Consider the following 26056-nt stretch of genomic DNA (forward strand, 5'->3'; position numbering starts at 1 on the left):
TTGCTGGGTCATATACAAGTGCAATAGCAAAATCATATATACCCAACCCCACCCCATACAGGGTTGGGTTCCGATAAGAAAGGAAGTTATGGTAAGAAGTATAAGAAAAGATCCTCACCCTTCTAATTGAATGTCAACACTAATGAGGTACACCGAAATGTACCAGATCAATTTCTTTTTAAAGCGTAATTCATGGTTGGACATAGAATTAAAAATGATTTAAAAGTTTTAAGATCTTTTTTTACACTTCTCACTGTAACTTCTTTTCTTACATCACCCCATGTATTAGCATTTAATTAAGCAAAAGTTGCACTACTTGGATGTGGACAACGTTTACTCACAAATTATTAAGAAAATAAATGTGTACAATAAAAAGTACACACAATTTTAATAACATGTGATTATTAAGTACAATTTTACCCCTCGATTAGAGAGAGATTTTCTTCATCTCAACCAGGATAAAATGGGAAATTTATATTTTTTTTTGAAGATTTTTTGATTTCATCATCCACTAATATAATCAAATAAACGATAGCGATTACGTTGGGTACTTAAAAATTGATTAGAAACCTGAAAACCAACATGACACATGATAGATACATTAGGAATTATAGACATGTTATTCATCAAAAATGTTATGATATATTTATCATTTCATGATATTTGTGATTCACGATGAATAATGTGTCTATATTCATCATGACTGTGAAAAGAAACATGTGGCATACTGTAGACAGTTCCAGAGTTCCTAATCAATTTTCAATTTCTAATTCTAAAACAAAAATTTATCATAATCTTTTCTTTTTTCTTCCTGAAGCAAGTAGAAATGAAATCAATACAAAAATCATAACACGAAAGCCTTGTACATGAATCGAGCAATGACTGAAACCTAAATCCTTCAATCCAATGCCAAATCGAACGTCTGCCTTTTTTGCACAAAGATCGAACTCGTAATTCAAAAATCAATTGCACATCACCAATATGTTGAAATCACACACATATATATTATACAGCTACATCTCAAGAATTACCTACCAAAGTTTTCATTCAAGACTGGCTAACATACAGAACAGGAACCAGCCCGGCCATTTTCCCATCCCGACCAGGCCGTTTTTTCTTCACCTGTCGTTCATTATCAAAAAAAATTATTAGATATAACACCCCCCGTAAAAACAAAGAAGTATCCCTTTAGGATCAAACAATTTTCACATTCAATTAGTTTGGTTTATGTAGGTAGAATGATGCTTGCTTTCTAGCATGGACTAGATGATGATGATGATGATGTATAGATAGTGTAGTGTACTTACATAGAACCACCCATCAACTTCGTACTCGATTTCCACCTCTTCTCCAGCAGTTAAGTTCAACTGTAATAAAGGGTTGTAAGTCAAAAAGTTCAAAAAACCAGAAGTGAAAGAATGAAGGTAAGGTAAGGTAAGGTACCTCATCATCACCACCAGCAGTGAAGTCATAAAGCGCTGATCCAGATTGCGAATTCCCTCGTTCTTCTTCATGAGAATCAAAGCTACTTGACCCCTGCCCAGCTAACGGGTTCTCAAATGACTCGTATCTTTGGTGGTGGACAGGTGATGAGTATGGAGGAGGCTCTTCGCTAATCTATATTTTAAAAATAGCATCATCAAAATATCATTTTTAAAACACAGATTGGTTGGTTAGTTGGTTGGTTAATAACACTAACCGGAGAACCATAACCCTCATAAGACGAGGAACCAGCAGAAGCCTTCCTCTGCCGACTCGTACTACTTGACTTCTCCTGCAATTATATCAAAACGTTTCATTAAATAACCTTTTACCTAACAATACTTATTTGCGTTATCAGGTAGGTAAATTTACAAGAAGAAAATATATGCTTTCCAATTCTACCCGTAATTATCATTATTCCTTCTATTATTTGGGTTGGAATTGTCATTTAGTTAATTAAAAAGTGTAATAATTACATCTTTCTCAAACTTTGTGCCTTTTTTATTGTGGACATTTATTTTGGGACAGATGGAGTCACTCTACTCTCTTCATTTAAACAAAGCCAAGGGGACCAATGACGCCCTCAAAAATCAAAACTACACACCAACTCTCGAATTGTAATCTGTGATCTAAACGAAAAGGAGATAAGTAAAACCGTGAATTATTACTTCCAAGACAGAAGAAGCTGATGAAAAATCACTATTAGGACCAAAGTTGTACTCTATGGATTTCTACACAATTATAATGTTTGCTAACCGATCATTATTCTTCACTAAAAATTCATGACTCAAAAATGTTCTGACAACATGTAGTTGATTCTATTTGGAATGTTTTCTAACAAAGTTGGCAAATGACTAAAATGCAAGTACAATTTATGTATAACTAAATTCATGATAAACCAACATATGACTTTCATTTAAAATAATTTATAGGAACATTAACACCACTTACATTATCTCATTTAATGGAATAACTCTAGTTTTCATCATCTACGTACCGTTGGTTGTGAAGACCCATAAGTAGATGGTTTGGAACTGAACAATGACGGATAAGTCATTCCTCCAAAGTGAGACGAAATTGACGTCTCAACTGACCCTACTGAATCAGGAGAAGAAGATCCAGAAGACCTCCCATCATCGTCCTGCATGAAACATATAAATATCTTAAATCATAGTGCACAATGATCCATGCACCAGACCACATGCTAACACAGAATTCTTACGTCAACTTCTGCAGTCTCTAAAAGAGTTTTTGCCCACATATCATCATAACTCATGGAAGGTCTAGAAATAATGTTCTCATCAACATCAGGTGCATCGGTACCAGCACCAGCAAGAAACTCGTTAACCTATGAAAAGCAAGACCAAGTTATATTATCAGATTATAAATGAGCAGTAGATTATCTTCAATAAAGCAAGGAGACTTAAATTCAAGCCATGCCATTGCATGTTCAATTAAAAATAATGAACTTTGCAGTGTTGGGGGACAACTACTATCAAGTTTTTTAAGATACCTAATCCAGATAAGTAAAAATTAATTGATTTACTTCTACTGTAACTATGTTACCCCTTAAAGTTGCAATCCTTCACTTCTTGAGATGTCATGTGAAAACCAAGACCTGTGTAATGCTAAAATTGAAGATGAAAGATAATTTCAATCAACAGACTGGCTGAATTTCAAGCTTTTATATACACTTTCACCTCACTTGAATTTTTTGAAATTACTAAAATCAAGTTTTCCAGCAATATGACTTGTAATAGGTTATTGCTAAAAGCATTTGTGTGCAATATTTTGCTTATTCATTCTGTCTGTATTCTGAAGTTCAGTTTGCATAAATTGCATAAAGAAGTCGTAAGGAATAGTTTGATAAGAACCAGAGTGGATCAGTGAGATTACAGATCCAAAAGTTGTTGGATTGTTTGAGAAAAATGCTAGGATGGAAGCAGCATTATTACCTTACATACGTAACTATTTCATGGATCCTCTTTCTCCTATTCTATTATCACAGCTGACAGATTTTCCTAGAAGCAACCTTAATAGAGGGTGCGGCAAAGATTTATTGGAAGTAAAAAACTTTTATACCTAGAAGCAATCTTCATAACCAAATCTAGAGAACAATTCACTAGTGAATATAATAGATTTCAAGGTGCTAACAAAATCTTTCTAATGACATTAATAATTCCATCAATAGAAAACTCTTTCTCAAATCGTTATCATCAACTCATGTAACTAGATGAAGCTTCTTCTGCTTGCCGATAACATGTCAACCAAGGCATTATTGTTTGTTGATGGACTACTCACCAGTTTGAACCATATACCCATAAGGCTCAACAGGTAAAATATATATAGCATCATATAAGTGCAGATAAAACAAAATGATACTGGAAGCTTAGAAGCTTCACCATCTGGAATTAATTTCCGCTCGAGTGCCATTAAATTGACTATAGTTCATAATTATCTTCAACTTTCTTGACTTTCCTTCACACAATATTGGTGATGTATAATGCCACTCCAAGAAGATGGTTTCAGTTCAAGTAACTGGCTAAGGTAATGGGAACTATTTATACTACACCTGAGTTGATTTACATCAAAAGTCAGTTTTCCAGTAGGATGATCTCATTCCCTTTTGGAGAATAAATACAGTACAACTATGTCTTCATAACATTGCAATTGCAAAAATTCCCCATTCCCAAAAAAACTACAATTTGCATGATATGAGCATGTCATTCAACAGCTAAGTTTTGTTACACCAGCAACAGCATAGCTGCACAAGCTACAGCATTTTGGACTCGTTATTTAGACCATGCATTATTTAACGTCTCAATTATTATCATCAAAGGCCTCATAATCACATGTTAAGATGCTGAATATACTACTTAAATCAGCCGTCCACAAGAAGACTTCATGAAATTGAAGGCCTTGACTCTCCAGCATTGCATAAAATTCATTTTGCAACACCATTAAGGGCTCATTTTTGGTGGTCTTTTTCTTGACCAGCAGACAAGAATGGTTGTGATACAAATACAACAAAGAACAGCAGCAATCAGAGTTAGTAGAGAGAATTTTGAACTTCAATCAGATATCTTCCCTGCTTTCTGCAGGAGACAATAAGAGATTATATTTTGAAGTCTCCAAATCTTCTTGGAAAGCCACTTCCATTATCTTCCTGGTGGTTCATGGACTGTTACACAGGCACTAACCTTCAGCAAAATTGGTCTATGATAAAGTAGATACTTAGAAAGTGGTAAAGGAAGACTAAGGGGTAGGTTTAAAGGTTTACTTATATGGCAAGAAGACATCTCCAACATCTCTCAACTTCATGTAGAATTTCCAAGAGAAAAAAAAAGAGAATCAAAGTCAAGGTTTCCTATGTGCATATCACATCAACAAACAAAAGGTAAATCCTCTACAGGTACACCAATGTCCCTAACAGAAAGGTACAGGACATACAGTCTTCATAGACGGAGAACTACTCAAGCCCTGGAAAATGACTATTATTGCTGAGTTGGGACCCTGAAAGAAACCTGTTTTTGAACTAAAACAACTAGTAGACGTAACACTCCTAATACTTTTTCTGAGGATCAAAGAGACTTTGTTTGGGCAGTTTTTTTACCGTGCAACTCTTATTCCTTACTCTTGAAAACATGTCGCGTTTTTGTTATAATTTTCTACAAAAAGGTGTTTCTTTTCCATTAACAGTTGTCTATTTGGCTTCTCAGCCCCGATGTCTTGGGTTGATGCCATGGTATTCCCTTCTCTCTGAGTAAGAAATACATTTGTATATATATATCGTTTGTTACATGTTTCTTAGGAAGATATATTAAATTATCTATGAACTTATCATTAGTAGTTGATTACAAGGCCAACTCAACCCCAGTATAGTGCACAACCGCTTCAAAACAAACTGAGAATCAACTTGATCAAGGTTGATATAATTGCCTTCGGTAAAGCATTCACAACATACTCAACTCCATGAATCAGCGCTTGTACTCTCCTTTGGCTCTTTAGCAAGCATAAAAATGACATTAAGAGATATTGTAAGCAGAAAAGATCAAGACAAGAAAGTTCATATGTGGGTACCAAATTAGATCGTTTCTCACCCTATTCATTGCAGGAGCATTGTTTCCCCATAAACCATCATCAGCAAGACCGGTTGCCCAGGCATTTACCAGATCGTCATCAATATTGTCAGGCTCTGCAGGTGCAGGTTTAGTGGCTTCATATATGAGTTCAGAAATCCCTGTAGCAACAGCAGGATCTCTCATGCCAGTTGATGCAGTAATATTATGCCGATTGCGATAGATGTCAATAAGTTTTGCACTGTTGTAGATTGAGATAAAAAGAAGTGAGATGTCTCGATGTGTTAGCTTCCTCTACATCAAAAAAGAACGACTTTTGGCTAAGTTGTTGTGCTTCCAAAAATGCATCTTCATCAATCTCAGCTTAATTGCATATTTTATTTCTATATTTCTCCAATTTGAGTTTCTTTTATCTCTCTCTCTCTCTCTCGCTCGCTCTCTCTCTCAGTTTCTTGATCCTTGGTAATGCCCACCACGAGGCCAGGGACTTTTCATGTTGAGAGGCCCTTTCCTCAAGCATTACTTGTCATGTGGGGTACACAGAGCCTGGTAGGTCGACCTAGTAGGCCCTAAATGTGGGTGCGGGAAGCCCTCATCTAAGCATTATCTATGACAAGGTATCCCAGAGAACAGCCATCCATATATATAACTTTTGTAAACAATTTAAGCAGAGTAGATACAATAGAAGAACCAGCATATTTATTAATTGTATTTAGATGGCAATGATACTAGTTTTTCATAGAAATGTTCTAATTATTATGTGCTTCTGCATCAACTAGAAACAAGCCAGTAAGTTACAATGAATTCAATGTAATTTAAGAACCAATGAAGATCAAGAAAATAAAAAAGCTATTGAGTATAACAAATATGTCAATCGGTGATGAAAATAGTGATGCCACTAGTTTCATACCTCTTGCAGTCAATTTGTTATTTTCACTCCAAGGAGAATCAACATCAACAAGACACTTACCTTGTTGGCCCTAGAGGTAGATACTTTGATCTTGGAACATAACAGAATAGTGAAACAAGATCTAGAAGCCTTTCATGTGTCTCGTATAGCTTCTTTAGTTCTTCATCAGTCCACTCTTTTTTGGCATTATCATGGTTGCGCATTTCTCTGCAACCTCAAGTACAAAAATATTCATACGGAGTTTGGAGTACAGTCTGGCGATGTGACATGTATTTATAGAACAATTGCAGAAACTAAATAAACAATTACTCGTACGCACTTTATCAGATCATCTTGTGCACTATACATGTCATCCAGGACTTTCAGCATTGGACTAAGCAAAGATCCAAGACCAGTACCGCTAGCTCCTTGATCTTCCCCATTACTAATATGCATATCTGAAAACTGAGACTGCACGCCCCCTTCTGCTAGAGCATGTAAAAATTCATAGATCTGTATCCTATAAGGCTCACCCGATCTAATTGCCATGGTAGTAAGAGCCTGGGCAGCAATGATACGAACCTGTGATGAAAAATACCGATCACAAGAATGCATGAGAAACGGCACCCCAACTTGTCCACATGCATCATAGGGGTGGACTGTGAATATAAAGAATTAAGTAGGCCGCACAGGAAAAATAAAAGAAAGAAACCCCCAAACATAAGTCGAAAATATAACATAAATATCTTTATTTCTGTCTCAGTGTGTATAGATATATATAAATATATATCGCTGTGAGTATGTGCATTACATCATTAAGAAATAAAAAGAAAAACCATATATATATTGTATCTAGGCTATTATATGAGTTACATATATACTTTTTTTTTTAAATTGTGGCATCAATACTTGTTATGCTACAGCCTGCACACAATGAAAAGAGAAGATCAAGAAGGTAATGATCAAGAAATCTTCAATCTGATTAGCATGCCACAAGGACCTATAGTAAGATCCGGATCCAAGAAATTACAATAAGCCTTAATTCATTATCTATAAGGCTTAGTGAACTCAGTTAGTGAAGGTTTACAAGGATATCAAAGCATTCGAGCAATATGAAGACCAAGTTCAATGCAGTGGGCCACTTATGCTTATGGGTGTGTTTTTGTGCATAAAGAACTATTTATACTTTGTTTAGATAGGGCATTATAAGGGATTTTGGGCCATATGAATTTTATTCAAAAAAGTTCCAACCCGAATGTTTTATGTAATTAGAGTTTTATTAAAGTTAGTTTCCAATTTCTTAGGTATTTTTATGTTCTTAACTTTATCAGGGTTTGTTTTTTATAGAGGCTAAGAAAGCCTTTGGTTATGTTTTAAGACCTTCTATTGAATTTTGACTTAAGAAACATTCAAAGAGCTTGATCAACTTCTTGTGAAGTGTTTCAAATTGAAATTCAGAAACAAGTTTTCTCATTCCAATCTTTTGTTCAACCCTAAGTAATCTGATTTTCTAACCTTCTTAGGGTCTAGTGCTAAATCGGTTCTCAGGGTTTTCAAGTTAATGTGTTGTGCAAGGTCCATATATACAAATGGGTTCTCAAGCTTATTCTTGGAGGGTCCATATCAACACTTTTGGTCTTCCTAGTCCACAATGGTTCATGCAAAGCACCCCCTCTACACAAACCAGGAAAATTTCCCCCCTTTAGAAGGATGGGAATGGCATATCCATAGGCCGGATTCGTACCTGTCTCCTAACACAAGTGTGTTAGCACCATAGCATGAAGCCAAGTTGGCATATACTACTGTATAGCATATGAGAGTCTACAAAATAGTAACATATAATGTTGGCTATAGCATATGAATCAGATACACATATATACATATACAATATACGTATATAGCTATACATCTATGTCTACGCACTTGTGTTTTATGTGTGTGTGCATGTGTATATATATGTATGTATCTATAAGCAAGTACGTACATATACATATCTATGTGTGTGAATATATATATATATATATATATATATATATATATATATAGTTATGGGTGTAGATAGCGTGCACACACATACATATACTTATATTGTGTATGCTTATATACACATATGTATGTATGGGGGCGTAATCAAATGAGAAGCCCATATATTGTGATAACCGTGAGAAATTTTACTTTTCAGGTATTTTTTTTCCATCTAAGGCTACTATTTAATGTATTGATTAACAAATATTTGTTTCACAATGTGATTCTTTCATATGTATTTGGTTTCGAATGTGAAACTTTTTTATGTGTATTTTTTGTTTCACACACTAAAAAGTTTCACATTGTGAAACAAATACATGTTAAACAAACACATCGTAAAACAAATTATGTTAACAATATCCTAAATTCTAGCCTTAGATGAAAAAAAATCATATGAAATTAGCACATGATACACCGTTCTCATGGTTCTCACAATTTTGTGGGTTCTCAAATGTTTAGCTCCCTGTATGTATGTGTATGTATATGTGTTTATGCATATATGAGTATGTGAGTCTCTCTCTCTCTATATATATGTATGCATGTGTGTATATATGATTTTATGACTATATACATGTATGTCAGTGTGTGTATGTATACATGTATGCATGTGTATATGTGATTTTGTGACTATATACAAGTATGTCAGTGTGTGTACGTATACATGTATGCATGTAAGTATATGTGATTTTGTGACTATATACATGTATGTCAGTGTGTGTATGTATACATTTATGCATGTCGGTATATATTATATATATATGTGTATAATATGTATGTATGTGTTATAGCATGTATCCATAGGTATTATACATGTGTGTATTATATGTATGTATGTATGTCAGTATGTGTGTGTGAAATATTTATGAATTCTGCAAGAGAGTTAAATATAGTGTACTCTATATAGCCTCTACAAGTTTTTAAAAGAAATAAATGACTCATATAGATCATACTCTATGATATATACACAAGTCAAAAAGAGTGAGAAGCAGAATCATTTACAAGTCCAGTTTTCCACTATAATAGAGGACTGTAAAAAGAAAAGGCACCGCTAATAATTGAATGAATGCGACATGACAAACATCAAGTATCAAAAATGCAAGATGGAACACCGTACCTCCCAGCTGCCAATGAAAGCACATCGCTGCAGTCGAGTGAGAGCATTAGCTAGAGTTGGATTGCGAGAACTAGCAGCTGCAACCATTTTATCTGCATCTAACATCATCAGTGCAGTCCCAGGAGGGGTTGCTGATTCCCATGCATACTCAGTTGCAGCATAATTTGCATTTTCACCAAGGAACCACACCTGTAAGTGTTTTATCAAGTCATTACAATATACTCGGTAACAGATCATCTGTAATCAACTCATTGAATATCCATTTTACATAACATGCCCCTACCGCTGCTTGGACTAGCCTCTGTAAAGCCAAGGCCGACTTTGGATCAGATGCAAATACCCTATCAATTGATGTAAGCCCAGACATAGAACCAGGTTGTGGAGGTGGCAGATCAAGAACTATCGTGACAGCTTCTAGAGCTGTATGTTTGCCATCAGGACCAGCTCCAACCAGGCATGTCTGAAAGGAAAAATATTCAGGAGACATGTATAAAGAATGAAGCCAACTAATCATACATTCTTGCATAAAGTACGCATTGCACCCAGTGTCCTAAGAGTTCCAACCCCACTTAAGCAGCCAACTACACATTATGATACCGCTTCGATTAGTTCAGGTCACATAGTACTTCCCCCATTGCTGCATCAGCAATTAGTCGTTAAATTAAGCCTCTCAAAAGGTTATGCATTGATTAATTAACTTGGATAAAATATTTCCAATTTTTCCGAGTTTGTATCAATGGAATAATGAGATTAATAATGTATATAAGTCAAACTAATCAGAAATTTGAATTCTCATATGTTTACATAATCTAGAAAGAAATGATATCCTGTATATTTGAATGAACCCCTTATGCTTCAGCTTAAGCGTCTGCTTGATCCCCACCTTGGGCAATCAAGCGCTAGATGGTCCCTCGACAGCCTAGCTCAATTTAACACGTTTTAATGCACTTATTACAGAAATATATTGATGAAAGTACGGATAATGTATAAGTTGTATATCGACTAATTAAATAGTATTAAAGGTACAAATCATGTTGACCACAAGGGTTGTAGTGACAATCAAGTTGACTGCAAAACAGAAGGCACTGAACAAGAGAGCAACAATCATAATAATTTTTTGGAAACAAGGATATAGATGGATCACACTCGTACAATACAAATCTATAATCTGGCCAAGGACTTCCTGTTAGGTCCTAATTGCTCATGAATCTGGACGCCATGCAAACTTAGACTTGAAAGCCTTATATGTTTATTAATTTGGCCATTTTTATCCTTAGGACTCGCTTGAGGTTAATGTTGGTCAGTCCATCTGCCTGGTAAGTATTATATTTATTCCCATTATAAATAAATACTATTATTTCCGCAACAATGATGGGCTCTTGATACAACCCTCACCTCAGAAGTTAAAAAAAGAAAGTCCCACCACCATGGTGATTTTTGTGGACAGCCATGGGACCATTAGACAAGAGGGTGTAGCAAAAAACCTACTTCAAACTTCCAAACTCGCTGACAATTGATACCATCATTACCACCTAGTCTTTGTTGCCTGTGAAGTTGCATCATCACCATCGTTTTGGTGTCCATCATACCAATTAGAGTTCATCAAACCTGACAACTGTTCCGGTCCACCACCACTATCACCTTATCTTAAGGTTTGTCATTTGACAGTCACTATTAGACTAAGTCGGCTAGTCTAGTTTATATTTTTAATATTGTCTAGGGTCCAAAGTGTAATTAGTTTTACCTATATAACTACTTGTCTAAAAGNATTAGACTAAGTCGGCTAGTCTAGTTTATATTTTTAATATTGTCTAGGGTCCAAAGTGTAATTAGTTTTACCTATATAACTACTTGTCTAAAAGTGTCTTATATTGTTTTTTTGAATCAATACAATCGATACCAATTCTGATTTGGTATCAGAGCACTATCAAATCCTCGTTTATCGATTTTTATTTTCTCTAACCCTAAAATCGCCGCTCATCAATTCTGCCGGCCAAATCAACAATCTGCGATCAGCAACTCTGCCGACGTTAAATTCCAGACAAATCAACATCAGAATTCATGGCAGCTATAATCGCTTTTTCACATCAGGAGAAAACCATTCACAATTCCCACAAATTCTCCTTCTCTCTCAAACGTACCAACTATGGCTATTGGCATTCTATGATTGAAGCTTTTCTCACATCTCATAATCTCTTTGGTTATGTTGATGGAACAGTACCGTGCCCTGATCAGAAAGTCACCAACGAATCAGCAACCACCGACAATCCAAGCTACATCAAGTGGATCTCAAACGATGCCCATATTCGGATGCTTATCATCTCTACTGTGTCCGAAGATTCTTATCAACACATTCAGGGAAAAACATCACGTGAGGTATGGTTATCTCTTGAAAGAGCTTATGCCCCTGTTACAGCCTCTCATGAATTTACTCTCAAAACTCAATTGCTTAGAATCACCATGAAGGGTGATGAAAAATCGGCTGACTACCTAAGCAAGGTTCACGAATATGCCACTGCTCTAGCAAACATTGGAGAACCAATGAAGGACAAAGACCTAGTAATGCTAACTATCRCAGGGCTTCGAGAGGAATACAATGTCATTAAAGGCAACTTACTGACTCGTTTACCCCCTGTTCGCTTCAATGAACTACATGGTCTTTTGTGTGATCATGACTATGTTTTTACAAAGACCTTAACTCCACAAGCTTTCCTGGCCAACACTGCTCCAATATCCCAGCCACTAACGGCTGCTGTATCTTCGATTCAACAACCGAATCTCGATCAACTTCAGCAACAACTCCAAAGCATTCAACTTGTGGGTTATCAATTAAACCCCTTTCCCACCCCACGGGCTCAAGCATATTATGGTTCTCGGTCTTTCAACAATAACCGAGGTGGTCGGGGATCTCGTGGTTCTTCTCGTGGCAACTCACGTAGTAGTTTCAATAATCGCCCTCGGGATAGCAATGGCTCGCGACAGTTTTCTTGGGCTTCAACCCACAACACAGTCTATGGCCATTGCAACAGGTGTGGCATAGGTCATCTACCGTCTCAGTGCCCAACTCAGCCGAACCAGTCTCATCCTGCACCACAGGCCAATTTTACATCACACTCAGAGGYTGGMTCATCTTCTGGTCCTACTTGGAAACCAGATACTGGTGCAACCCATCATGCCACACCAGACCTATCTAGCATGGATAACTCAGAGGCCTACTACGGTAACGATTCTTTACTTATTGGTAACGGTAATTCTGTACCCATTTTTCACATTGGCTTATCCAAAATATACTCACCAAACAAAACCTTTACCCTAACTGACATTCTTCATGTTCCTCAACTAAAACAAAATCTTTTATTTGTTCAATAATTTTGCCTTGATAACAATGTTTTCTTTTAATTTCACTCTTCTTATTTTGTTGTCAAGGACGCGTCTACATGCACTACCCTCCTCACGGGCCCCAGTGAACAGGGTTTGTACTCCATTCGTCTTCCTCAACTCAAGTCTCTGCCGAAGGTTGCCTTCACTGYTGTCAAAGCTCCTTCGAACATTTGGCATCAGCGTTTAGGACATCCTCATGCTCAAGTTTTTCGTTCAATTGTTTCTTATTGTTCTTTACCTGTTTCGGACAAATTATCAAATACTTTATGTTCTTCTTGTCAATTGGGAAAATCTTCAAAGTCATCTTTACCTGATTCCACTTTTCGTAGCAATAATATTTTAGATCTTGTTTATTGTGATGTTTGGGGCCCTTCTCCCGCGCCATCTCTTGATGGTCATCGYTATTTTCTTTTATGTGTTGACCATTTCACACGTTATATGTGGATTTATCCTTTAAATAAAAAATCTGATGTGTATACTGTGTTCACACAATTTATTACCATGACTGAACGCCAATTTAACACCAAATTAAAGTGTATTCAATCTGACTGGGGGGCGAATTTCGGCCTCTCACCAATCTTTGTCGCAACCTTGGCATCATCCACAGACGGTCTTGTCCTCACACCATTGAGCAAAATGGCATTGTTGAAAGCCGCCATCGTCATGTCGTAGAAACTGGACTCACTCTCCTGGCTCAGTCCAGTCTTCCTCAACGCTTCTGGTCCCTTGCCTTTGAAACAGCCGTATACCTAATCAATCGTCTCCCCTCTCGTGTTTCCTCAAACAAATCTCCTTTTGAACAAGTCTTCAAACGAAAACCTGATTATTCTTTCTTACGAGTCTTTGGTTGTCAATGCTTCCCTTACCGTCGTCCATACAATCATCACAAAAATGAATTCCGGTCCACTCCTTGCGTTTTCCTTGGTTACAGCACCGTTCACCACGGCTATCGCTGTTTTGACCCGTCTAATGACCGGATTTACAATGCCCGACATGTTCGCTTCAACGAATATGTGTTTCCCTACCAGCCTTCACCAACCCCACCACCACCATCCACTCCTCCTTACATTTCTATATTTCCTAACCCACCACCCGGTTTCCCACCCGAGCCTCCACAATCGCCTACACCAACACCACCGCCACCCCCTCCTCAATCTCCTCCTCACGAACCTCCCCAGTCGTCTCCACAATCATCACCATCACCACCTCCTTCTGATGCCTCCCCGCCCGAACATACCCATACTCCACCACCCGTCTCTCGGCCTCGGCCTTCCAACTTTCGCCCCAATCCCAAACAACTTGACCGAAATAACCCAACCGCTTACTCTGCCATCGCTCCCTCACCTCTACCTCTTGAACCCACTAGTTTTACCGTTGCTAACAAGTCTTTAGAATGGCGCCAAGCAATGGCTGATGAGTTGGCTGCGCTTCATAGGAATGGCACGTGGACACTTGTGCCCCCTGTCCCTAATGCTAATGTTGTTAATTGTAAATGGGTTTACCGGTTAAAAACTGATGAAAATGGAAAGATTACCAAGTACAAAGCCCGCCTTGTGGCCAAAGGTTTTCACCAACAGCATGGCGTGGATTATCATGAGACTTTCAGCCCCGTTATCAAGCCTGTCACTATTCGTACTGTCCTGTCTCTTGCTGTCACCAACAAATGGCCTCTCAGACAGTTGGACATTCAGACCGCATTTCTGCATGGTGATCTCGAGGAAACTGTTTACATGCGTCAACCTCCTGGCTTCATTGATCAAACCAAACCTGATCATATCTGCTTGTTACACAAGTCGTTGTATGGGCTCAAACAAGCCCCTCGTGCCTGGTTCATAAAACTGTCTACTGCTCTTCATCAGTTGGGTTTTTATGGGTCCAAAACCGACCCCTCACTTTTTATTCTCAACTCTCCGGGCTCTCTTATCTACCTTCTGGTATATGTTGATGACATCATCATCACCGGTAACAACTCCACTGCTATCGCCACCATCGTTGACCGGCTCCATACTCTCTTTGCTCTTAAAGATATGGGGCAGCTACATTATTTTTTGGGGGTCGAAGTTGTTCACAAGGGTGCAGACTTAGTTCTCTCACAACGRAAATATGTTTGTGAGATCTTACACCGTGCTGGTCTTGCAGACTGCAAACYGATTGCTACTCCAATGAGCACCTCTCAWGTGTTGTTACCGGATGATAGCCCATTACTCGATGATCCCTCTCGCTATAGGCAGACCGTCGGGGCTCTTCAGTATGCTACCCTTTCTCGTCCTGATATTGCCTTTGCAGTCAATAAAGTTTGCCAGTTCATGCATGCTCCGACTGAAAATCATTGGGCCGGAGTAAACGGATCTTACGTTACCTCAAGGGCACCATCAATTTGGGTTTGTGGATTCGTCACAATACGGGCTATCAGCTTCAAGCCTTTTCTGATTCTCATTGGAACCAAAATCTTCAAGCTTACTCAGACTCTGACTGGGCTGGTTGCCCAATCGATCGTCGATCCACGGGGGAATATGCTATCTACTTAGGCTCGAATCTTATTTCTTGGTCTGCTCGCAAGCAGAAAACTGTCTCTCGATCTTCAACAGAGTCCGAGTATAAGGCCATTGCAGATAYTRTTGCYGAGTTGATTTGGCTGAAGTCCCTTCTTCAGGAACTTGGATTGAATAGCAAGGCCCCTACACTTTGGTGTGATAATCTTGGCGCGACATATCTCACAGCTAATCCTGTCTTTCATGCCCGTACAAAGTATGTTGAAGTAGACTATAACTTTGTTCGTGAACAAGTTACTCAAGGGAAACTAATTGTCATTCATCTCTACAGACGACCAAATTGCTGATATTTTTACAAAGCCCTTGTCTTCTCAGAAGTTTGAGTTTCTACGGTCCAAGTTGCAGATTGCTAACCGCGCTGAACTTGCGGGGGAATATTAGACTAAGTCGGCTAGTGTAGTTTATATTTTTAATATTGTCTAGGGTCCAAAGTGTAATTAGTTTTACCTATATAACTACTTGTCTAAAAGTCTTATATTATTTTTTTGAATCAATACAATCGATACCAATTCTGATTGTCACCACCTAAAGTTCATCATTGTTTCATCTAACTATTGGCAACCATCAATGACTTCTTGTTGTTTTGGTTAGCTTTCAAATATACAATTGATGTTTGGTCATGACTAGGCTGGGATAGATGACTGTTAATCTGTGCATAACTTCTTTTTTTTCTTTTGTCATTTTTAAAGGTAACCGTTCACTTTTTTTCTAGTTGACTGTTGATCCTTTGACCAGCATGACTAGTTCAGTATTATACAGTTCCCTGTTTGAGCAACAGATAATTTCTCCATAAAGAATCCTGACTTTGGTTAACCAATATGAGGATCTTGTTGGCTTTATCTCCTGGTATTGGCAGTTTCTGGCCGTTACGGACAGTAAAGAAGAGCAATAAATAATGTTCAGGAAATTTATGTTCTGCCTGTAGACCAAAGGACATTTGTTTTTGACAACTGGAATCTGATTTTTCCCCCAAAATGTTTTGATAGTTCTACGCTTTTGGCACTTGATGTTCGAAAGTTTGCAGTTTGATTCCTGCAGTTTGCTCCTTTATTTGATTTATATCATCATCATACGAGTCATTATGAGCATTTGTAAAGGTTTAGAGACAGAAGATTTTCTTTGTTTGGAATTCTCATAAGCATGGCCACCATATCTACTACTGCCAAACCCTATACAAGATAAAAAAGGCTGACCAAAAAGGATCTGTCTAATTAGTAGAAAAAGTGGCAGCCAATAACAAAAAACGCTATACATATCTACTACTGCCAAACCCTCATGTATATATGTTGAAACCTCCCCGTTCACCTCAAGGACTCTTGTGGAGAGTAATATATGGGTTCCACAAATCCTCACATGATGAGCAATGGAGGCCACATATGGTAAGCTACATCTGTTGAAAGCTGTCAGCAGAAGGCTGCTCCAGACGATAAAAGCCAAACACTGACCACCCAAATGCTATCATCCAAAACACTAATACTAAAGCTACTACAGTCACACACATATATGCACATATGTTAGACCTGGTTATTGAAAGCATTTAAGATAGGATTGGCCCTTTGCGAGTTGCTGCAGCATGGTAGATCCACTGTTGACATTTGGATTACCAAGCCGCTCCTTGAAGTGTGATATGGTCAGTAGGACAACCATCACTAGATTTGAATCCATGACCATTTCTTGATCTCTTGGGGCCTTTCACTCCTGGGATGCACCCATATCAACATCCTTCACATTTTTGTTGGGTTTGTTGCGATAGACAGTGGGTAATAGATTCTCTATCAAATGTCAAGATTTATGATATAATACAGAGCTTCTCGACGATCGAGAAGATTAGACAAGAAATTGAACATTATGTATGAATGTCATCTATTCTGTTATCACAATAAACTTACATGCCAAGTGCTCCCTCATGCAATGCAAATGCAAATGGTTTAGGACTATTGCATGTTGAACAAAGTTATGCATCATTATTAAGCGGAAGATAGAAAACCTACCTTCCATAGTAGTTGCAGCACATCAGCATCAATTTTTCCAGGGACTTTAGTAGCAAACACTCTTGCAATTTCAAGTAGAGTAACCGCCATATCTGGAGTAGCCTATACACAAGTAATTAACGGGCAAAAAAAACATAAGTATACAATAAGAAAAAATAAATAAATTGATAGATAAAAGAAAGAAAGAAAGAATTAGATAACGGGCCATTGAACGTCAATGATGACTTCTTCGTAGCATCCATGTGAATGAACATAGAAACACAAGAAGAATGCACTGATATTATACAAATTAATGATAAGACAAGCCCTTTAATCCAAACTAGTTGGGTTGGCCCATGAGAGTCCCAATTGAATTTCTATCTCCAGAAGAGAACGGCTGACCTAGCAACAAAATCATTGGTAGTTTCAGGACCCCTTGTTATGTTGACAATTTTACGATGCTTTTATGTTGCTGAGATCGCACTAGCATGGTGGACTAATATTCACTGAATGCTTACAACACTTTGCATAAATCATGCCATAGAATGAATACAAGCTTGATGTGGTATCCTCAAGCTTTGGAATACACAATCAAAATAATACCATGACCAGTTCGAATCAAAATACTCTGATATTACCAGGCTCAGAAGATGGCTTATAAACGAAATACTGGAAGATATCACCAAAAAGTTCACAAGGGGGATGGTGTACTCAAAAACTAATTTATAAAATAGACGGAGTTACATCATGTTTCCTGTTAGAAGTCTCAATAATGCATTGATTAATCACACAAGAGAATCATGCTTATTCTGCCCAAAATGAATGCTTCATTAACTCTATATACAAATTAAGTACAGTGCTTGCTCCTTCAATCAAGTGCAACTAAGACCAACCAAATGCTCCAACTAGAAAAACACTGATAATTAAGATATATGGAAAACCGCTAGAGAAGTAAGGCAAGTCAATATGCTGTTGGATCAGAACATTGAATTCGAATGCACTGATATTATACAAATTAATGATAAGACAAGCCCTTTAATCCAAACTAGTTGGGGTGGCCCATGAGAGTCCCAATTGAATTTCTAACTCCAGAAGAGAACGGCTGACCTAGCAACAAAGTCATTGGTAGTTTCAGGACCCCTGACACCCTATGAAGTAGAAAGCAGACTCTCAATAAAAGGGTAAAGTCCTAATGATTCTCGTATTGTCACTAGTGACCCTTGAATATTCCATTAAATACAATCAATGAAGTGTTATGTTGACAATTTTACGATGCTTTTATGTTGCTGAGATCGCACTAGCATGGTGGACTAATATTCACTGAATGCTTACAACACCTTGCATAAATCATGCCATAGAATGAATACAAGCTTAATGTGGTATCCTCAAGCTTTGGAATACACAATCAAAATAATACCATGACCAGTTCGAATCAAAATACTCTGATATTACCTGCCTCAGATGATGGCTTATAACAGAATTACTGGAAGATATCACCAAAAAGTTCACAAGGGGGATGGTGTACTCAAAAACTAATTTATAAAATAGATGGTGTTACATCATGTTTCCTGTTAGAAGTCTCAATAATGCATTGATTAATCATACACGAGAATCATGCTTATTCTGCCCAGAATGAATGTTTCATTAACTCTATATACAAATTAAGTACAGTGCTTGCTCCTTCGATCAAGTGCAACTAAGACCAACCAAATGCTCCAACTAGAAGAACACTGATCATTAAGATATATGGAAAACCACTAGAGAAGTAAGGCAAGTCAATATGCTGTTGGATCAGAACATTGAATTCCAAAACATATCTCTAAAAACCGAAACAAAAAAGTAGTGACCAGTAGTGATTAACCAATTACCTTGAAACGAGCATGTAAAGTGAGCAAAATATCATTTAACAAAGCGGCTGACCAAGCAGGATCAGAGAGCTCAGATGCAATCATTGATTCTAGCTCAGCAAAAGTTTCTTGTGGGCTTTGCATCCATATCAGTGCTTTAATCACCATTGCACGAACATAAACACATTCGCATGCCACAGTTGTACGCACCACCTCCATTAAAGAGGCCAATAGACTTGCAACTGTCTCCTTGTTACCTGCCCCATTTGACATAGAAGGAATGCGTCGAAGACCTAAAAGGGGTGCAAAAGAAGCAAAAAAAAAAAAACAATAACACGTGTACTCTAATGCCTCCTAACATGGATAAACTCAACTGAGTGACAAACTGAAGTATCAGGTTACCTGCAGTATGAGAATACATCTGTTCAATTAAGTTGAATCTATATAGTCAGATACGTCAAAATGACGCATTTACACATCTCAGAACTCAGATTAAAGATTTGCATTACCGAAATACACAAAAGAAGCACCTAATTTCGATGTCAAATCAGTTTGGCGTTTTACTAGAATTACTTGTATTCTTAAACAGGCATTACATAATGTATATGTATATGCATCTGTACATATGTAATTATGTATATATATACACATACACTGATACACATAATATACATACATATATATAAATATAAATATGCATATACCTGTATGTTTTGTATGTATGCTATGTATACATAGATATATCTATGTAGCAATGTATATATACACACATAGATATATGTATGTAGATATATGCACACCCACCGACCCACCCCCCCACACACACACACACACATATATATATATATATATATATAACTTGAGAATATCTTCTAAAAGGTTTCCGGACTCTGTCTAGAAATATGTGTCAACTTAATGTTTTCAACACATCTTACACTTGTGAGCATAAAGAAGTTTGAGAGTAACATTTGCTAACCAGCTGCTTGTGTTATCCTATGCCCTATGAACTTTTTTTGTCATTAGGTTTTTGATCTAGAACTTGATCTAAATTAGCAACCATGAATCTTCAGCAGCTATATATCAATCTTTTTTACCAACCAAAAGCAAAATGACCCGATCCAAGACAATTATCGAGGTTTAAACAAAATCCATAGTCAGTATCAAATATTCTTAGGATAACTATTTGTCTAGTCTTGGTTGATCTCGTTTTAATCTTTTATAGGTCATTTATATCTCAAACATAGGCAGAGAAGGAGAAAAACAAAGGCAGTCATATGCAGGTTCATGACAGTCACAGATAAAGTTAAGCAATTAAACAGCATTTGTACAGAGGGATTTTGGAACATCTATCTAAACTATGGATGCAAATTGTTTTCAAATAAAGAAAAAATACTTGTGATAGGCATCACAAACCAAATGGTCAATTAGTGCTTGTGCTTGGTTACTCCAAAAACGAAGTGACACGTTTTTTATTCTTTTTGGCAAACATAAATATTATTTTGAGATGTTTATGCATTCAACCAACCAATTACCTTCAAGTTGAGATTTCCCATCTTCCTGCTCATTGTTTTCAGCAAATGTATTAACATCTCCTCCTTCATCAATGTCATGTAGACCCAAAGCAAAAGCAGCAGCACGACTTTTCCCCATCTCCTGCACGATTCTGGCTGCTGCATGAAGTACAGGCCGGGAAAAACTACGAAACGAACTTTCCAATCTGTAACGAATAAAGAGGAAATTGATGAAGTTCTACAAGTACAATTAAAAACAATACATCATTGCTTTCTACAAAAGTGAGCGCAATTCAACCAGATAACCATGTCAAAACCTTGTGTCCAAGAAAAGAGTGTACATATAATGTCAGCTTAGTGTTCTCCAAGACCCAAGCACGAGGGGTCACTTTAAATCAAGAACATCCAGATTTTTCACTATGACCAGACCATTCCCATCATCCATAAGAGTTACAAGATTTTTACAAGGCATAGTTATGAAAAAGTGCTTGGCTAACAGTCCAGTTACCATACCCTTCAACAAGGAGAAAGAGGTGCATCTCATGCACCAAAACAAATAACATCTACATTTAGAGATGACAACATGCACAAGGCTAGTTTAGCATGAAAATTTTCTAGAATAGCAAATGCAGTAGTTAATGTTAACATCCGAAAATGAAAATTGTAGCATTTTAATGAGACAACAATAATATACTAAAAAATACAATAGAACATTCAAGCCTCTATTACTACTACTAGATTGCTTCAGAAAAAAAATAACTATTTTAGTCGTGGAGTGGATTAACAAACTAGCTAAGAACTAGCCAATAATATATGTAAAATGATTTGTTTTGCAGTTTTTTCTGTCATTTGAGAAACTAGGCATGTCAATGGGTCAGAACTGGATTAGGTTGGCTAGTGATTAGATCTGATCCATGATCAGACCTGCTGAATGCTTATTCAGCTATTTACCATTTCCACGACTTCTTTCATATAACATAAATTAATGACTGATTTTACTTATAAAGTACATAAAATAGAACATACATTTAAACAGTATAGCATCTTCAAATGTATTTGAACTTAAACGGTATAAGTTTCTAAAGCATAACACCTCAACCTTCAAAATGAACACATTTTTACAACACAGTGTATACCATAGAGCTAAAAATCCACTTTTGCACTTGTACAGTACAACATAATTTGTATAGTACAACTAGCAATGCACTGTATTTCTACTGAACAAGCCTCTAATCAGAAAAACTGAATTACACATTTTGTGATATAATTTGGACCATACGGTCATAATACACTTGTGTGTATGCTAACAAGTCCCTAGAGCAAAATCTACTAGCCTGTTCTTGTGTCTCCACAAACTCCTATATGAGCTTATGCCATCAAAATGTCTAAAACCGCTGTATCTAGTCTCGGTTGCTCATCCCACGTCCTCCTTTGCTGCCCCTCCTCCTCAACCCCCCCCCCGACCTTTGTGCTCTCGACCCTCCTCACTGGTGCCGACATTTGTTTCCTATGAACGTGCCCATACCATCACAACCATCCCTCTCTCAATTTATTCGTGATAGGCATTACAATCAATTCTAGTCGAAACTTCATTTGGTTATGGTTCAACATAGTTTAGCCACAAGTCCACCTGAACATCCTCATTACTACAACTTCCAACTTCCTGTCATGCACTTTCTTTGTCGCCCAACACTCCGCCGCCAATGGCATGGCTAGTCTGATAGCTACCTTGTAGAATTTGCCCTTCAATTTTAGTAAGACCATCATGTCACACAACACACAGGTTGCACCCCTCCATTTGGGCGGCATGTAATGTCCTTCTCTACCTCCCCCTCCTTATGAATCATGATGCTAGGCACTTATAGCCCTTTTGGTGTACTCTTTGCTTCCCAATGTTGACTTTCGCCTCCATGTCATTACCCTCCCTGATGAAATTGCACTAAAGGTATTAGTCTTAGAACGGCTACTGTGCAAGCTTAGCGTTTCTAATGCCGCCTTCCACTGTTCCAACTTAACATTCACCTCTCCCTCAATCTCTATTACCGGTGCAATTTTGTCTGCAAATAACATACACCAGGGGACACTCCCTCAAATCCCGCATGAACTCATCCAAACCAGGTAGTACTCCGTCTCACCCATTGGTGTCTTGACACACATCATTGCTCACACGTAGATCTGTTGAATTCCCCTGACATAACTCCATGGCATCCCTCTCTCCTCTAGGCTCCTCCAAATCACATAGGATACGCTATCATAGACTGTCTCCAAGTGTATGAACACCATGTGCAGATCCTCAATGTGTTCTCTATGTTTCTCCATGAGGGGTCTAAGGAGGAGGATTGCCTCGATAATCGACCTCCCTAGCTTGAGTCAAATTGGTTCCTTGTCACCTCCATTTCTCGCACCCTGGCCTTTATCTCTCTCTCCTAAAATTCCATGGTGGGTCAAAATATGTTCTTTGAATTTACACATAGAATTTCCAAGGCCTAAAAAATGTTGTAAGGTACAAGTTTTGATGTAAACATGTACTTAATTATAAAACTTGAAGCAAAATGCTTTAAAGACTTGTGTGCTTTAATTAAAAGTTCATTAGTAGTTATATGGTACAAGTACAAGTGCACTAGTGGTTGTGTGGTAAAAAAAACTGACATCCTCGGTCCTCACAACAGGCATGGTATAGAATGCAAGCATAATCATGTCTTGAAAATGAGCCATGGCATGGCATGTGCCATTTTCCAGACAAAAATATTAAAAATCAAAAGATAAAAGCAAATAACATTCAATAATAAAATACATACTTCCGAGTGACATAACAAAATCAAACAAGTTACTATTGAAAAAAAAGAAGTTAACTTTTTCAGTTTCCAAATCATGAAAGTGTGATAGACATTTGCAATTTATTTTACGAATTAACAAGAAAGGAAGGGCTTTTTATTTGTAAAATGAACAAAAAATGAAATATCTTAACATTAAATTCATGATTAATTTTACCATAATATTATGTTAACAAATGAAGTCTTATATTATCACTGTAATAGAAGAGAAAACAGAAGAACGAATCACTTCGAATTCCAAGGAAAATAGGCCAACACAAAATGAACCTGAGTGAAGAGAAATCATCAATCAACCTACCAAATTTAATCACTAATGAACCACGGTTCCTTAGGACAACATTACATAAGGTGCGGTATACACCATAAAAACCACACTATATGCAATGGTACGCATGATGAGCACTCTCACAACTATGGTTGTGGATGCTATAGAAACTTGTACAACACATATAAAAATGGCATTGGTAGTTGTACAGAAGAAGTTGTGTTGCAAAATTAGAAATTCATTCTAAAAGTTGAGTTTGAGGTATATATGCAAATTCATGGCAGCTGATACGATCATTCAAATTGATATCTTACAGTCAATTACAAGTACAGGTGCATTCGTACTTTCCGATTCACGTTTTTAGAAGTATGCATTTTGCAAAAATAAGTTTAAAAAACTGGTGGTTTTGATTTAGAAACTCGTGTGATACAAGTACAAGAGTGTTGCTTTTATTGTTTTAAACTGTAAAACTTTTGTCAAACAAGTACAAACATAATGTTGTTATATATGCATTTGCAGATGTATGACAATTTGTATTTCAAAATATTTGTTTTATTATTAAAGTTGATATGTGCTTTTATAGGCATGTATAGTACAAAGTTCATTGTTAGTTAGGCAGTATAAGTCAAAAAAAAAATTACCAGAAGTACAGTTGAAGTGTCTATTATAGGGGCATGTACAATATAAGAATAAGATTATCTATAATTGTGTGTAAAAATCCTATTGAATAACTTGTAAGCTACATAAACAGGTCTGATAAAGCACATTGAATTGATCCATGTTCATCCATCAATATGTACAATTTTAATGGATCTTGACCATACTGGCCTATAAGACACCAACAATGAGTATTGTTCTATTCATCATCTAGTAGAAAATAAAAAAAATAAGGGAAGAAAAAAACACATCAAAAAATAATAATAAACACCATTTAATCCCAGAAAGGATACCCTATCCCGACGTAACCAGATCAGGAACCAGTTCATTGGAATGCTAAGTGATAACAGGTACTGCCGAGTATTTTTCACACCTGCTGATAGACCAACAAGGACTGGAAACATTTGTAAAAGACATATAATTGTATATTTGTATTAAATGAGCACAATAACCTTCTCATAACAAGTTTGATGAGGAGTTGTGGGCGTCGCGTCTTTGAAGATTTATCCTTGTCCTTCACAGAAGGTGCTTCAGGGGCCTTGAGAACTTCTCTTGTTAGACGATACCACCCGAGAGCTCGTTCTTCAGTTCTGTCATTGACAAATATTAGTAACAAGATAGCAAGCAAGAATGCTTACATTCATAATAGTTTCTTAACATCAGCCAGAGACATGGACAATCCCCTCCCTAACAACCACACGAGGAAATAAAACAAAATTCATGGACAAAGTACCTGTCAGCAGTGTCGGATTTCCCCAGTACACAAAGGATAGCCTCAAAACAAACTCTGTCACTGGGGTCAAGGAGGAGTTGATACAGCAAAGCGGTAAACTGGGATTTAATGTCTGGCCTTTCTGTAAAGAAAGTAATTCAGAGCTTGGTAGCAGTTACTTTTTAAATGTGAGCAAACAAGTTGACATATCAGCAACACATACCATCCAGTGACTTGGCTCTAGATATTGCATGGCACAATCTGGCCAGAGCAACTCTAGCAAGCACATCATGTAAATGCAAAACATCCTGTAGAGCTCCTGATTCATATAAGATCTACAAACTTAAATGGTGATAACCAGAAAACCCTGAAAATCTTTTAATGATGACACTGATGACAAAGGAACAAATTTTCAGACTTACCACCAGGCTGTGCAAGCTTCCCTGCAATCAAAAAAGTAAGACCAATGATTAGAAACTTGAGGAGATAGTTGAATCATAAAACATTTTATGTAAGATGATGGAATTCTATTAGGTATAGGAGTCCTAAGTAAAGTAGGCTTAGAGTTGCTTTCTTATGAGAACTTTGGGACTTCTTTGTATAGAGTCAGGGCTTTTCCACTATAACAATATACAAATGTAAGAAACGCTAAAACATCTAGAGCGATTGATAAACGCAAACCACTCCCTGATCAAGAAGATCAATGGCTTTTGCTGTCAATGTCTATCCAAGTAGGTA

At 37.2% G+C, this 26056-nt stretch overlaps 1 protein-coding gene across 2 annotated transcripts in view; it reads right to left on the reverse strand.

Moving 5' to 3' along the window:
* Positions 1 to 829: 829 nt before the first annotated feature.
* Positions 830 to 26056, reverse strand: part of LOC112511567 — a 41156-nt gene continuing 15929 nt past the window's right edge. Inside the window, exons 10-27 of one of the 2 annotated variants that reach the window (XM_025117241.1) lie at positions 25741 to 25761; positions 25542 to 25637; positions 25340 to 25460; positions 25059 to 25196; positions 20872 to 21056; positions 19361 to 19596; positions 17514 to 17615; positions 9873 to 10049; positions 9590 to 9778; positions 6791 to 7032; positions 6532 to 6678; positions 5583 to 5802; positions 2705 to 2830; positions 2480 to 2623; positions 1700 to 1774; positions 1444 to 1617; positions 1308 to 1367; positions 830 to 1122 (exon numbers count right to left, since the gene is read on the reverse strand). In XM_025117241.1, the coding sequence (XP_024973009.1) occupies positions 1048 to 1122; positions 1308 to 1367; positions 1444 to 1617; positions 1700 to 1774; positions 2480 to 2623; positions 2705 to 2830; positions 5583 to 5802; positions 6532 to 6678; positions 6791 to 7032; positions 9590 to 9778; positions 9873 to 10049; positions 17514 to 17615; positions 19361 to 19596; positions 20872 to 21056; positions 25059 to 25196; positions 25340 to 25460; positions 25542 to 25637; positions 25741 to 25761 (2528 nt within the window). In that variant the 3' untranslated portion in view covers positions 830 to 1047. Of the gene's footprint in view, positions 1123 to 1307; positions 1368 to 1443; positions 1618 to 1699; positions 1775 to 2479; positions 2624 to 2704; positions 2831 to 5582; positions 5803 to 6531; positions 6679 to 6790; positions 7033 to 9589; positions 9779 to 9872; positions 10050 to 17513; positions 17616 to 19360; positions 19633 to 20871; positions 21057 to 25058; positions 25197 to 25339; positions 25461 to 25541; positions 25638 to 25740; positions 25762 to 26056 lie in introns of both variants that reach the window. The other variant, XM_025117240.1, reaches the window with a different exon arrangement.

This window comes from Cynara cardunculus (genome assembly GCF_001531365.2).
Source record: "Cynara cardunculus var. scolymus isolate 2C chromosome LG 4, CcrdV1, whole genome shotgun sequence".
NCBI lineage: Eukaryota > Viridiplantae > Streptophyta > Magnoliopsida > Asterales > Asteraceae > Cynara > Cynara cardunculus.